This window comes from Mesoplodon mirus (assembly GCF_964341445.2).
Source record: "Mesoplodon mirus genome assembly, chromosome: 10".
NCBI lineage: Eukaryota > Metazoa > Chordata > Mammalia > Artiodactyla > Ziphiidae > Mesoplodon > Mesoplodon mirus.
Window position 1 is genome coordinate 22,299,700 of NC_138986.1, and position 13,517 is coordinate 22,313,216.

The following is a 13,517-nucleotide window of genomic DNA, read 5'->3' on the forward strand; positions in this document are numbered from 1 at the left end:
GGCCTTGGCTCTCTGAAGAAGAGAGTTATCCTAACTAATCACAGCAAAAGGAAGGGAGGAGGTTCTGTTCTACTCATGCAAGTCAAGTTGGCTAAATTCTGTCATTTTCTAAGCCTCCTATAAACGTGAAAAAAAAAAATCCCATGACCTAACTTCTATGTAGTATTATTGATTTGTTTCCCTTTCAAGATGCTGAAGACTTCCCAAAAAGGAAACCTACATTACTTTTAATTTGCCACAGAGCTTGGCTTTGCATCAGTCATCTTAAGAAAATCTAAGAACTTCAAAATGCATTAATCCCCAGTGAACTGAATCTTTCTAAAATATTCATTTTTAGTGTTTTGGCAAAGTAGCCCCATGTCACTAGCTTAATTGCTGCCAGGTTATTTTCCAGTTGTCAAATAATCTTTTCCTATTTAAGAGTCAGAAATAAAAACATTCACTCATAAAGGAACTGAATAATCTGGATCACAAACAACATAAGTATTTATTTGAAAAACATTTTCTATTTAAGTAAAATGGCAAATCAGGTATAGTAGCTTCTTACTACTAATTCTAATTTGCACTCACAGTCACTTTTTATTCATCAAATTCAGAGATACTGCTACAGAAAACTATTTCACAAAGTATTTAGAAAAAAATATATACAGTCTCTCTGATAAAAAGTTAATTAGAAGAACAAAGCCAGGCAATATAAATGTAAGATATAAAACAAGCTCACATTTATAAACACAAATAAATAAATATATACAAAAGAGTCTACGCCAACATTGAACAAATAAAAGCTTTACAATGCAAGTCATCGTGACAACAATGGAAAATATCTCAGGATCTTAGACTGACTCTAACATAATGTTAAAAAAAAGGAAAAAGAAGAAAATAAAAAAACAACCAAAAATACCCCAGAGAGTCTAAATTGATATTATTCTCAAAGTTAAGCTAAACTAAATTTTGGCTCCACAGCTAAATTCCTGTATTTCTGTTCTGATGGGGGGCTAGATGAAGGTGAGAACTACATGCGCAGAACAGAGGGTAGAATTTGACTCAGTCTTTTAAGTCCACTTGCAAATGTTTCTATTCAGCTGTTTATCCATTTTTTTTTCCTTACCTGATTACTGGAAATTTATAAAGTGGAGCTGATATTGTTGTCAAATTTGAAAAAAAAAAAAGTTTTCCCAGATCTGGATGAATACGAGTAGAAATCAAAGCTATTTTTAAAGCTATCTCTTAATTACTTTTAGCTAAATAAGCACTTTGGGTAGAAATCTCACAGTTGAAAGCTAATTAAATTCTACCATCTCTAAGGCTTGGGAGAAAGTATATGAAGATTCAGTGACTATTTAAGGTTAATTTTCACCTAGATGTAACCTCTGCCTAAATAAGCAGCCTGTTAATATATATGCCTAGAGAAAAGGACATGGCTCTACTGTAGGGTCTTAGTGACCTTAGATTTACTATCCTTTCCTACGACCTACACCCCTCCCCTGTGAAGGCCAAGCTAGGCAATGCTCCTGTCTTCCAGAACAGTGTTCCAGGATGCTACAAAATGGAACAGTATGAAAACCCATTAGCACATTATCATCCATTTAAGTCTGGCCAAAAGCTTCATGATTGAAGATCAGCAAAAGCTGAGAGGCCCCTTGTTTGCTGCATAGCCTGAAAGCTTTTCTATGTCCCAGTCTGAGAGCTACCTGCTTCCTGCACAGAGAGAAAGGTCCCCAGGTGCTCAGTCTGGCTTCTGCCTTTAAGCAGTTTGGTTCTGCCAGAATGTCTCATCTTTTCATCACTTAGGCTGCCATCTCCCAGAACCTGAAACGTCTCAGATAACCCAGAGCAAATGTAAAGGTACAGCATGTACTGAGACCGATTTCTAAGAAACTGGATATGAGCCCGTCAATTAAGAACAATTAAAATGTGGTCTCTTACACATTCACTAGCAAGCATTTTACTCAGGATAGTTTGACAGTTAGGATAAGCTGCTTACTATTATGCATGGCTTATATGCAGAAACCCAATCCATAAATAACATCCCATCTGTCTTGCCAGACCTCCTCTGGCTCTTATAATCAGAGGACTTATGTACAAATAGTTTGCAGACTGGCAAGTGTAGACCCACACAATTATAAATTATTTTGATTATGATAAGTCACCCACCTAAGTCTCAGTTTATATTCTTTGGAACAAAACTCTGGAAAGAGGAAGTAAGAGGCTTTTCATTTGTGCAAATGGAAATGTCTTAAAAAGTCTCTGGAGCAAAGACAAGACCATAGAGTCTCAATGGTTGTTTTTCCCAAAAGGGAGAGACTACCGTACACGGCATGCCTAATGGAAATCCGTATTCCTCCCATGAGCCCGCAGCTCAATGTACAGTAGAGCAGCAAAAGCAGAGGTGTAAGAGGGTCATTCTTCAGCTCCTGGGAGCTCCACTCTAATGGAACATCAACACTAAACTTGATTCAAATGTATAGGACTAAATTATAATTAATGATGATGCTTAAGCCTTGTGTCTTGAATAGGATAAGTGAAATAATATGGCCTTATTAACTAGGTCAAAATTTGGGGAATTCTTTCTTTCTTAAGCATGTTGTGGTCTTCAGGGTTAAACCTCTGAGATAATAAGAAAAAATTCCTTTCTAAACTTTGAGTCAGACATTAAATACTCTTTTGTATCTGTGGTTGAAATTTCATTAAAAAAGAGGAAATGTTAATGCATTCATAGAAACTAGCACTGAGATGGGACCTGTGGGCATCCAAGATAGTTATAAATATTAGTATGCTTTTGATTGCAGAGAAAGATGATGGAGCAAATGGCCATATCCAAATCTAATTATTATGTGGGGTGTGAATGAGCTCTAAACTAGGGCTTGTCCCAAGCTCGGCCTGACCTTTGCCCTCTAATTTTAATATTCGACCCCACAGCCTAAGTTCTGATTGATCCATTTAATCATATATTTAAAAAATCCTATCCCCTGTGGCTACTGAGTCATGCTGCTCTTAGTACTGAAGTTTAGTGATGGTGGAAACTCCCCCATGGAAGAAATACACTGAAAAGACAGATTTTGAATTTCACAAAAGCCTTCTTCACAAAACACATTCTTCATATATATGCAGTTACCTAGGTAATACCACATTTACATCTGCTAGTCAGAGTTTTCACAGCTTGCACATCTTCACGTTGCTGCAGACTGATGTCTCTTTCTTATATTAAAGATATTAAAACTTTGTGCTGTGGCTGAAGGTGTCTGACATGATAATATTTTTATAGAAATTATCTGAATGAGCATGGCAATAACCCTTGACCTTATCAATGACCTGATGGACAGGGATGATTGATGTTTGTTCTCCATCAGCATGGGTCAGTTTTGATGAGGACTTGTTCATGGAAGCATTGTCTGCAAGAAATGATACAAGAAATCAGGCTGCAAGATGAGCTGGTGACATGCCTAAGGGCTACCATTCTGGACGCTCTATTTTGAACATTAAAGAAGATCACAAAGGAAATGAAGCTCTGGTTCTTTCTTAGTTTAGGTAATAGGCAGCACTAAAATTTCATGTTTTTCATCTTCAAAGTGCATCCTTGCATATGAAAGAACGTTGATGTGTCTTCTAGTAATTTGTGTTGGGAGTTGTTTTAAGAAATATTCTTGTAAGTGGTATTTTTCAAAGAGCCAGTGAATAGAATAATCAGAAAATTGCTGCAAAAATATATGTGGCAAATCAATCAAACAAGGTAGTAACAGATTATATAACAAATGAATTAAAAGGTGCTGAAATATCTGTGGAAGAAATGATATGTCTATGATATGTTTTCAGAATAATACAGGGAGGGGAAAATGGGTAGGTGGCTATGAGTTGATATGAACAAGGAGATTCATTATATTATCCTCTCTATTTTTCATATGTTTGACACTTTTCATAATACAATTTTTAATAAAATATAATTTAAAGAATTTTGGAAAAGACAAGTGAATAAAAAAACATAAAGGCTATTTTGAACACATTTGCTCATGGAAAAAACATGTGAAATGATTGCAATATAGAAAAAAGCTATCTTTTATTAATTATTTTTAAATTATAAAAATCAAAATTATTTTTATCAGGAATATTTTAAGTGTATATTTTCTTTAACTATGCTACACTCTCAGAATGATGTTATTGCTGGCAGCACTAATATCAGAGCAATTGATAGCAATAAAGGACTGCTAAATATATTTTTGTTCTGAATTTCCCAATATCACATATTTAAACATTATTTTCCTAGACCCAAAGCTTTCTAAAAGTGGTACAGCTAGTGCCCTGAAACTCAGCTAAGCACTATTATCTACAAATATATATGGCTGTCTTCATGTATCTTGTAGGTATCTGCTTTCCACATTTTGGAGAAAAACGCTGTCTTAAAATTAACTACAGAGACTTCACATCAATGAAAGAGCAAATGACCTTCTACAGAGTACTCAGTTCCCTATAGTTGTATCATCTTTTCTATTCACTGTGGAAGAGGCAAAAACTCTATCATGAAAACCTGCTTCTAGGAATCATGGCTGAAAAATTGGAATGTTCACTCTAGGTGTTTTATATTTTGAGTAAGTTTGACCCAGTAAGTGACATAACATTAAAAATCCTCAATAATTGGTAAAAGCCATCATCATTTTATCTGTTGCCTTTGGAAATGGCTCAAATTGTTCAACTGTGGTCTTGGTGTTGGAGCAGACACTAAATAAAATGAAGGCTAAAATAGAAAATGGAGTGTCTATCCCACTAAAAGAAGCAAGAGAGAACAGATGGCCTTTGGGAAGAGTGGGCAGACCGAAGCATGGTGGAATGGTTATGTCCCAGGATTGGTGAGAAAAAAGCTCAGGGAGTCATTTTATAAGGCCCCCTCCCCATTCAGCTCTCAGCAAGCTGATCGATTTTGTGCTTGCCTTTAGTTCATACGTTCACTAGCCATTGGTTTTCTGTTGGGAATTTTTCTATTGACTTAAATCTCAATAATGAACAATTTGTACTTGATGTTTTTAGAAAGACACACATCCTCAAAGAAACTTCAAGGATACAATCATTCTGCTTCGCTGACAACTTCCAGGGTCACATACTTTTTAGAGATTTTGACCAGCTCCATTCCAAATACGTGACCCAATTTTCTGGGTCTTCACAGTCTAAGAAGGTAAAATTCTGAGCAAGGTTTGTATTTCAATATATATATGCTATTCTCAGTATTCTGGGTAGCTATTATATTTTGGATAATATAGATTTTGATTATGGCTGCAAGTTTGAAAACCAGGGGCTAGGGAAATGAACTATTATTTGACCTATGCTTAAATTTCAAGCAGACAAAAGTCCTCAAAAAGCAGGCTTGGAATCGGCAATTTCTCTTTTATCACTTCTGTGAATGTACCGTGACATATCCAGTAATTCATAAGAGCAGTGAAAAAGTAAAGGATTTCACTCTGTTCTATAACAAACCTCTCAAGTACTGTTTTTTTTTTTCTTCATTTTACCTGATAATGTGACCCACTAACTCCAGAGTATGGTACATTTCCTAGAAGGAGCGGCTTGCAGACACCCCCATGCAGAGAAGAGCCAGCACAGCACAGGACCATTTGAAATTTCAGAAATTCCAGCTCAATGCAGGAATTTCCTTGTGCTAGCTGAGAAGTATTGTAAAGAACAAGCAATTTTGCTGGTGCGGCAAGAGTCTTAGTTTAATCCATGCAAATATTCTCTTACTACCTTGCAAAAAATTCATGCATTCAAAGAAGTAATAAAAGTTTACCTGAATGATCCACTTTTGTTGAAGGAATGCTCTTAGAAGACATTATCTACACCATAAACATATGAATCAATGCCAAGAAATAAACCATCTAGATATCCATGATGCTATGCAGTGACTTTTTGCATATCCTGAGTGACCCAAGTACATCAGCAGCTTCACTGAGAACTGGCTAGGTCGCAGAAGACCGTTTGTACGTCAGCTGATTGGAAACTAGAATTTATTATACCACGGAAGTAATGTCATACAGCTGACTACATCCTTATACTTGTTGACGAAAATGCATTTAACCCCAAGGATTTTAAAAGAAACAGAAAAACATGAATGAATTCTTAAAAAAAAAATACACAAGATTTTGAAATAGTTAAGTTTTCCTTAGGTACCCCCATTTCTGCAATTCATTTTATCTTCTAGTCAGTTTTCCCCATGATGCTTACTATTTCCAAATATTTTAATACTTCAAAATGTCCTCTGTTCCAAATTATGGACTTTGTTATCTTCTTTTGCCTTTTAATAGTGGTTCTTTAGGCCAACTATTAGCTGTGTTAAGAGGAAAACAATTCAATTGGTCTAATTCTTATTCATTCACAACTGACTTAGAATGCATTAAGTATTTGCATTTTAGAAGGGGAAACAAAATGAGTATCTGATTTTAAGGCTGATTAAATAAAGTAAAAAATTCACTCATTATAAGTACAATTGAGCCTTGAACAATGGCAAGGGTTAGGGACACTGACCCTCCTGCACAGTTGAAAATCTGAGTATAATTTACAGTTGACCCTATGTGTCTGAGGTTCCTCTGTAGCTGCAGTTCTGTATCCACGTATTCAGCCAAAGGCGGATCATGTACTACTATTTGTTGTTTTTACTACTGAAAAAAGTCCGTGTTTAAGAGGACCTGTACAGTTCAAACCTGTGTTGTTCAGGAGTCAACTGTGCAAGATGTTTTGTGCCAGGGAACTACCAATTAGGTAGAATTATCTATCTCAGACTATATACCTGTTATTAATTTTCTTACAGGTGTTTCGAGCAGGAGTGCACAGACCTCTTAATTTTAGGCCAAACTGTTTGTGTGCAGGACTCAAAGGCTGCACTCAAAGGCTGGAAGAGCGTCCATAGCTTTTATTCAATTCCCCAGAATGTCCCTGACTCCAAGAAATTTTAAAAACTGCTGTACTAAGCTGCTCCAAGTTTTCAGATCTTTCTTTAATTAAACTTGGAATTAAAAAACTCAGTAAACATTCATACTTTTTTTCCACAGTGCTATCTTGAATCCCAGGCAGTGGGGACCCTAGTGGCGCAAGCAAGGACATGTGGAAGGATTCAAATGTACATACGGGTCATTTGAAATTCAAGTGTTTGCAATGTGAACATTTATAGACACATTACACAAATCACTCCCTACTTGCAAAAAGCCAAATATGAATCTTTTTGGTGCCTTTGCCTTTGCCTACATTTATTAGCTAAAAAAATTCAAAATTTAAAAGTTATTTCCATTATCCTTTTAGAAGCATCTTTTTTTTTTTTTTTTTTTTTTTTTTTCTGTACGAGGGCCTCTCACTGTTGTGGCCTGTCCCGTTGCGGAGCACAGACTCTGGATGCGCAGGCTCAGTGGCCATGGCTCACTGGATGCTGAGTGTTGAGAGCTGATTGCTTGAGGTTTAATTAGTATTTAAAAGTAGCATTTCTGCTATTTTCAATTGAAATTATTAAAGGATTACACGTTTTCACACTGCTCACTGGCTATCAAGGACTGCAAAATAGTCTTCACAGGCTTATGTCATTTTATTTCACTTCACTTTGTTGTCCTTCATAGAGATTACAGTTTTGTTTTGTTTTTTTTTTTTGCTTCCTTCTTTCATAAAGTATTTTTTTTTAACATCTGTATTGGAGTATAATTGCTTTACAATGTTGTGTTAGTTTCTGCTGTATAACAAAGTGAATCCGCTATATGTACACATATATCCCTATATCCCCTCCCTCTTGCAGCTCTCTCCCTCCCACCCTCCCTATCCCACCCCTCTAGGTGGTCACAAAGCACCGAGCTGATCTCCCTGTGTATGCAGCTGCTTCCCACTAGCTATCTATTTTACATTTGATGGTGTATATATGTCAATGCTACTCTCTCACTTTGTCCCAGCTTATCCTTTCCCCTCCCCGTGTCCTTAAGTCCATTCTGTACGTCTGCGTCTTTATTCCTGTCCTGCCCCTAGGTTCATCAGAATCTTTTTGTTCTTTTTTTAGATTCCATATATATGTGTTAGCATACGGTATCTGTTTTTCTCTTTCTGACTTAATCTCTCTGTATGACAGCCTCTAGGTCCATCCACCTCACGACAAATAATTCAATTTCATTTTTTTTATGGCTGAGTAATATTATATTGTATATATGTGCCACATCTTCTTTATTTTTTTATAAATTATAGTTTCTATAAATTGAAGTTTTGTGGCAACCCTGTGTGGTCAGATGATGGATAAGCATTTTTTTAGCAATAAAGTACTTTTAAAAATTAAGGTGTGTACATTTTTTGACATAATTGTATTGTACACTTAATAGACTGCAGTATAGTGTAAATGTAATTTTTATAGTCACTCTGAAACCAAAAACTTTGTGTGACTCTCTTGCAATACTCGCTTTATTATAGTGGTCTGAAATCAAATTCACAGTATGTCCAAGGTCTGCCTGTATTTGCACACTGTCTTCTGGATTGTTCATATACGTGCTCAGTGTCAGAATGTGTGATCATTGTAAATATCATGAAGATTCAGTAGATGAACAAAGACACGGTGTTTCTCACCATCCTGTGTCACCTTCCAAGTGTGATTCTCCCTATTTCATACTTAGTCAGTGATTTGAAGAGCAATTGCCAATAACTCTTCCAATAGTTAAGGATTTAGGTATTTTTTTCTTTTTTGACTGAGGAATAATTGACATATATCATTATTTAGTTTTAGGTGTACAACATTATGATTTTATATTTGTATATATTTCAAAGGACTGAAGTCTTAACTGTAATATGTAAGCTGGATGGTATTTCTTTCTGTTCCCATGCCAACTTGCCAAGTAACTTTCCTACTATGCTGAAATAATCTACAACTCAATTTTGTATTTTTTAAATAAAAACACATAACTTTTTAAAAAAAGATACCATACCTTTTAAGGAAAATTAAGTTTTAAACCAAATGAAGTTACAAAAATATTCAGAGTTAATGATATTCTGGAAATATAGATTCAATTTTGGTTGTAATATTTTTTAAAAAGACAAAATATTCACAAAGATGTCCCAGAGAACATCTTTACCATGGCCAGAATGACTCACCGGTGTGGCTATTCCTTTTGAAGTAGGTGGTAGAGCTGTATTTAGACTTGGATGTAAGGTAGGTTGAGTTAGAGCCAATGGAGCTTGAGGACAAAGATTTTCCTAGATTATCAGAACTTTTCTTGATGATATTGGTAGCTGTCTTACTCCAGTCTGAAAGAAATGACATCTCTCCATGAGTCTGCTTTAGGGGGAATATACTCTGCCCCAAAGAATCATTACCACATTATTTAAGTAACTGATCCAGAGCATTAGACATTCTGACACCCTGGCAGTGACTCACACAAGAGACTGACATGTTAACAATAACAACCTGAAGAAACAGAAAAGTTTCTTACTTTGACCCTATGTTTAAAATTATACTTTAATATATTAAGGGTGAGAAGTAACCACTGGTAGTTAAAAAAAAAGTAATATTCTTCTTCCGGGATTTTTGTTTGTTTGTTTGTTTTTGTTTTTGTGGTATGCGGGCCTCTCACTGCTGTGGCCTCTCCTGTTGTGGAGCACAGGCTCCGGAAGCGCAGGCTCAGCAGCCATGGCTCACGGGCCCAACCGCTCCACGGCATGTGGGATCTTCCCGGACCGGGGCACGAACCCGTGTCCCCTGCATCGGCAGGCGGACTCCCAACCATTGCGCCACCAGGGAAGCCCGGGGATTTTTTATATTGCGAAAGATCTCTTTGCCTAACAATGTAATTAAAGACTTCAAAAATATGGAAGGGTATAGTGGATACATGAGTTGTTAAATTAGACATGAAACCGTGGGCAACTCACTTAACCTGTCTGGAATTCATGCTCCTCCTTTGTAAAATAGGACGGTCAGGCTTAGCGTCCTCAGATCTCTTGCAGTGCTAATAATCTAAGACTACAACTAAGCATCTTTATATACTCTGCCTTTACAACTTGCTACCACTGGGACTGGGTTGCTCAGACCACAGAAAATCAAAATGACAAAGGTTTCTAACCACTCTCCGATGTAAGAAAAGCGATCACCAACATGCTCGTTTACCTGAGTTGTCTGCTAATCGAAATCGACCACAGCAGAGATGCCGCCTCCACTGCTTCTGAACATTCTCCTTCATAGCACAGTGGAAGATAAATATAAATAAGCCTGGGACGAAAGAAAATATAAACAATTAGGCCAAAGGACACATTTTTAAAGATAAATCTTACAAAACATATGGATTTAGTTTAATTTAAATTTTTTTACATCCAAATCACTAAGAAACAGATCCTAAGGAATCTTCAGGTATGCAGTAGATGTATTAATCCTTTAGAACAGAACACAGAGGCTCAGATAAAACTAGAACGATTACATGGATCTAATTCTGTCTTTGTTTTGTTCGGTATTCGTTATGACTTAACCTAAAGACTAAGCTGAAATAGGCAATATTCAATTTAAGAGGCATTTATATTTCCCTTATATCTGTTTGAAAATTATGTGAAAACATTTCAGAAAATTTAGAAAAAAAGAGAAAACTGAAAACATCCATGAGCTCATCATCTATTTCAACTTGTATATTCTAACCTATTTTACGTAAGCATATTATTGTAAGTTTGGGCAATAGAAAAGTGTTTTTTTTTTTTTTTTGCGGTACGTGGGCCTCTCACTCTTGTGACCTCTCCCGTTGTGGAGCACAGGCTCCAGACGTGCAGGCTCAGCGGTCATGGATCACGGGCTCAGCCGCTCTGTGGCATGTGGGATCTTCCCGGACCAGGGCATGAACCCGTGTCCCCTCCATTGGCAGGCAGACTCTCAACCACTGTGCCACCAGGGAAGCCCGAAAAGTGGTATTTTTACAAGTCAAAAATGGGCCCAAATCAGCAAATTCATGTGGCTCCACCTGGCCTGCTTTAGTTTCTCAATACTTTAATGCAGAAATATTTCTTTATTGTCAAGTAGTCTTCATATTTAGTCACTCCCTGCATCTATCAAAAACTAATTGTATCATTTGTGCTTTGGGAGCCAACCCCTTTTAACTTTTCAAGGAATTTGCTTCTGCCTTTTTACTCTCCCTTTGCTGTCTAAATTTGTCCCTCTATTCCTCCATACTTGGGTTATTCCCATTACTTACAAGCATATTCTAGTAACTCTCTTTTAAGTAATCAAACAAAAAATTTCTCCTTTGATCCCCAATCTTCTTCCAGCTTCCACTTCTTCATTCCCTTTCTCAATAAAACTTGAAATGGTTAACTTTCACAGTCTCTACCTTTTCTCATTTCTTTTCTTCTCAACCTGCTCCAAATAGGTTACTATCCACATCTACAAGGCCACTACAACTGCTCTTGTGAAGGTCACAGGGACTCCCCTATTGCTAACTCAGTTTTCATTCCTGTTTTACTAGATCTCTCAACAGTATTCAACACAGTTGACCATTCTCTCATTTTTGAAATACATTCTTGGTACCACTTTCTTCTAGGCGTCTTCTTAATTTGCTTCCTGGTCTCTGTAGCACATCCCTCAGCCTTACTTTTAAAGGTTGACACATCCATGACTCAGCCCTGGATTTCCATCTTTTCTACAGCTACACTGTTCCAGTAGGTACTAATCATGCTCTATAAGTACCATACACTACTTTTTATATGTGCCCCCATTGCCTTCTCTCCCCACCACCACCACCAGGATTCCAACCCACACTGCTCGCGAGACATCTTCATTTGGCTGTATCTCCATTTTGTTGCATCTCACACCCCTGATATTCTAAATAGGAGTCTTCTTCATCATTACCCTCAAACAAACACATCAAACTCATTTCTGCGCAATAATTTCAAGGCTCTTCCTTCAAAGCTTTCCCTAACAGGTTCTTACCTGTCATTCAGGCCTCAGATCATTTGTTAACTCCTCAAAAAGGCCATCATCAACTGTTTATTTTTATTTTTTATGTTTTAGATCACACCCTTGCACACACCTATTTTCGCTATAGCACAGATCATTACCTGATATTCTTGTATTCCTAATTTATTCATTTATTTCTTTGCTTAACTGTCTCTTGCTAGTAAATAATAAGCTCCAAGAGTGCAGGGATGTTTGTCTATGCAATGCTGTACTAGCCATTCCCAGACTGATGCCAGGAACTAAACGGGAACTCCATAAATGTTTGTTGAATGAATGAATAGTAACCATGATTAATCGCTCATCTATTCTACACAAGTTAATTGAATACTTACATGTACACCTGAATGCCTTAAATGTATTTAGGGGTAGGGGCTTAAAAAATAGAAGTGAGCAGAACACAAATTAAGGAGTCACAGGAATACAATGAAAATATATTTAAGGCAAAAGTTTCTGAAAGGTACACAAATTAGTTGCCAAGGTATTACCTTAATGACACCCCATATTAAGCAGGATATCTACATAAGGGAAGGTGCAAGGGCTTAAACTGAACCTGAAGAAACCTTTTGGTAGGGAGGTGAGGGAAGTTTCCAAGAGGATAATCCATTCAGTGACTACTAAGCACTGCTAAGCAGGAGGCACTTTGATTTAGGAGCTGGAAGTTCAGACGGGAACAAGGTAGATGATCATTGTGTTCAGGGGGCAAAGGGTCTAGCATGGAACAGCATAAAAGTAAAAATGATTATAGTACCTTTAGGGGACATTAAGACTTGTCTGTTCTTTTTGAGTATGGAGTATTCATCAAGAAAAATGTAAATTACCCTGTAGCATATATAACTGGAAAAATGGGGGGAAAGTATTGAAAGTACTCTTTCTTTTATGTGTATAGCTATATTTGCAAAATAGATCTAAGGTTATGCTTGTATGTTTTATTTTTCAATATCTTAGCTGAAAGTGGCCCATAATTTTATTCCAGAATAAATTACATTATTATGAACTATTGGAAAAAGGAGCATGCTGGATGTCTACAGGCTGGGCCCTGACTGTAGTGAAATGACTGTGGCTGATTCTCCTCCTCTGAGTTTGGCTTGTTTGGTCATCACTGAGTACCTGACACTTACTTAGAAGGTGCTCTATAAATTCCTAATTAAGTTACTGGCTGAAAATCATTACATATGTTGACTCATAGAGGAATGCCATTATGAAAATACTGACTAAATTTTGGTCACTGCTTTCGAATAGACAACTAGCCTATTAAAACATTCCTGGGAAATTCAAACACATTTACCTCTGAGAAGTATAAATAAGGCATTCAATGACCTAAGTAATATTAGTAATCAGTAATAGTACCATTTTATTTATTATTATTACTATATCATTTTATACATATTTATTTAAGTAAAACACTTATTTTATTATTATATTACTTATTAATAATACTTTATTAGTAATAAAATATTTAGTGAAGAAAATATATCCTAGTGACCTAGTTATTTGTCTAAGATGATATCAGATAGGATAGGGGAGTTCTAATTTTAAAAGAAAGCTCTAATAAATATGAATCAAATTTCATTTATTCAGAAAATACACACGC

At 36.4% G+C, this 13,517-nt stretch overlaps 1 protein-coding gene across 1 annotated transcript in view; it reads right to left on the reverse strand.

Annotated features, from left to right (window-relative positions):
• Positions 1-468: 468 nt before the first annotated feature.
• The window catches only part of ADGRG6 (adhesion G protein-coupled receptor G6), a 138,056-nt gene continuing 125,007 nt past the window's right edge, over positions 469-13,517 (reverse strand). The window contains exons 24-26 of the mRNA XM_082633768.1: positions 10,100-10,201; positions 9,091-9,243; positions 469-3,392 (exon numbers count right to left, since the gene is read on the reverse strand). Coding sequence (XP_082489894.1) covers positions 3,214-3,392; positions 9,091-9,243; positions 10,100-10,201 — 434 coding nt within the window. The 3' untranslated portion in view covers positions 469-3,213. The remainder of the gene's footprint in view (positions 3,393-9,090; positions 9,244-10,099; positions 10,202-13,517) is intronic.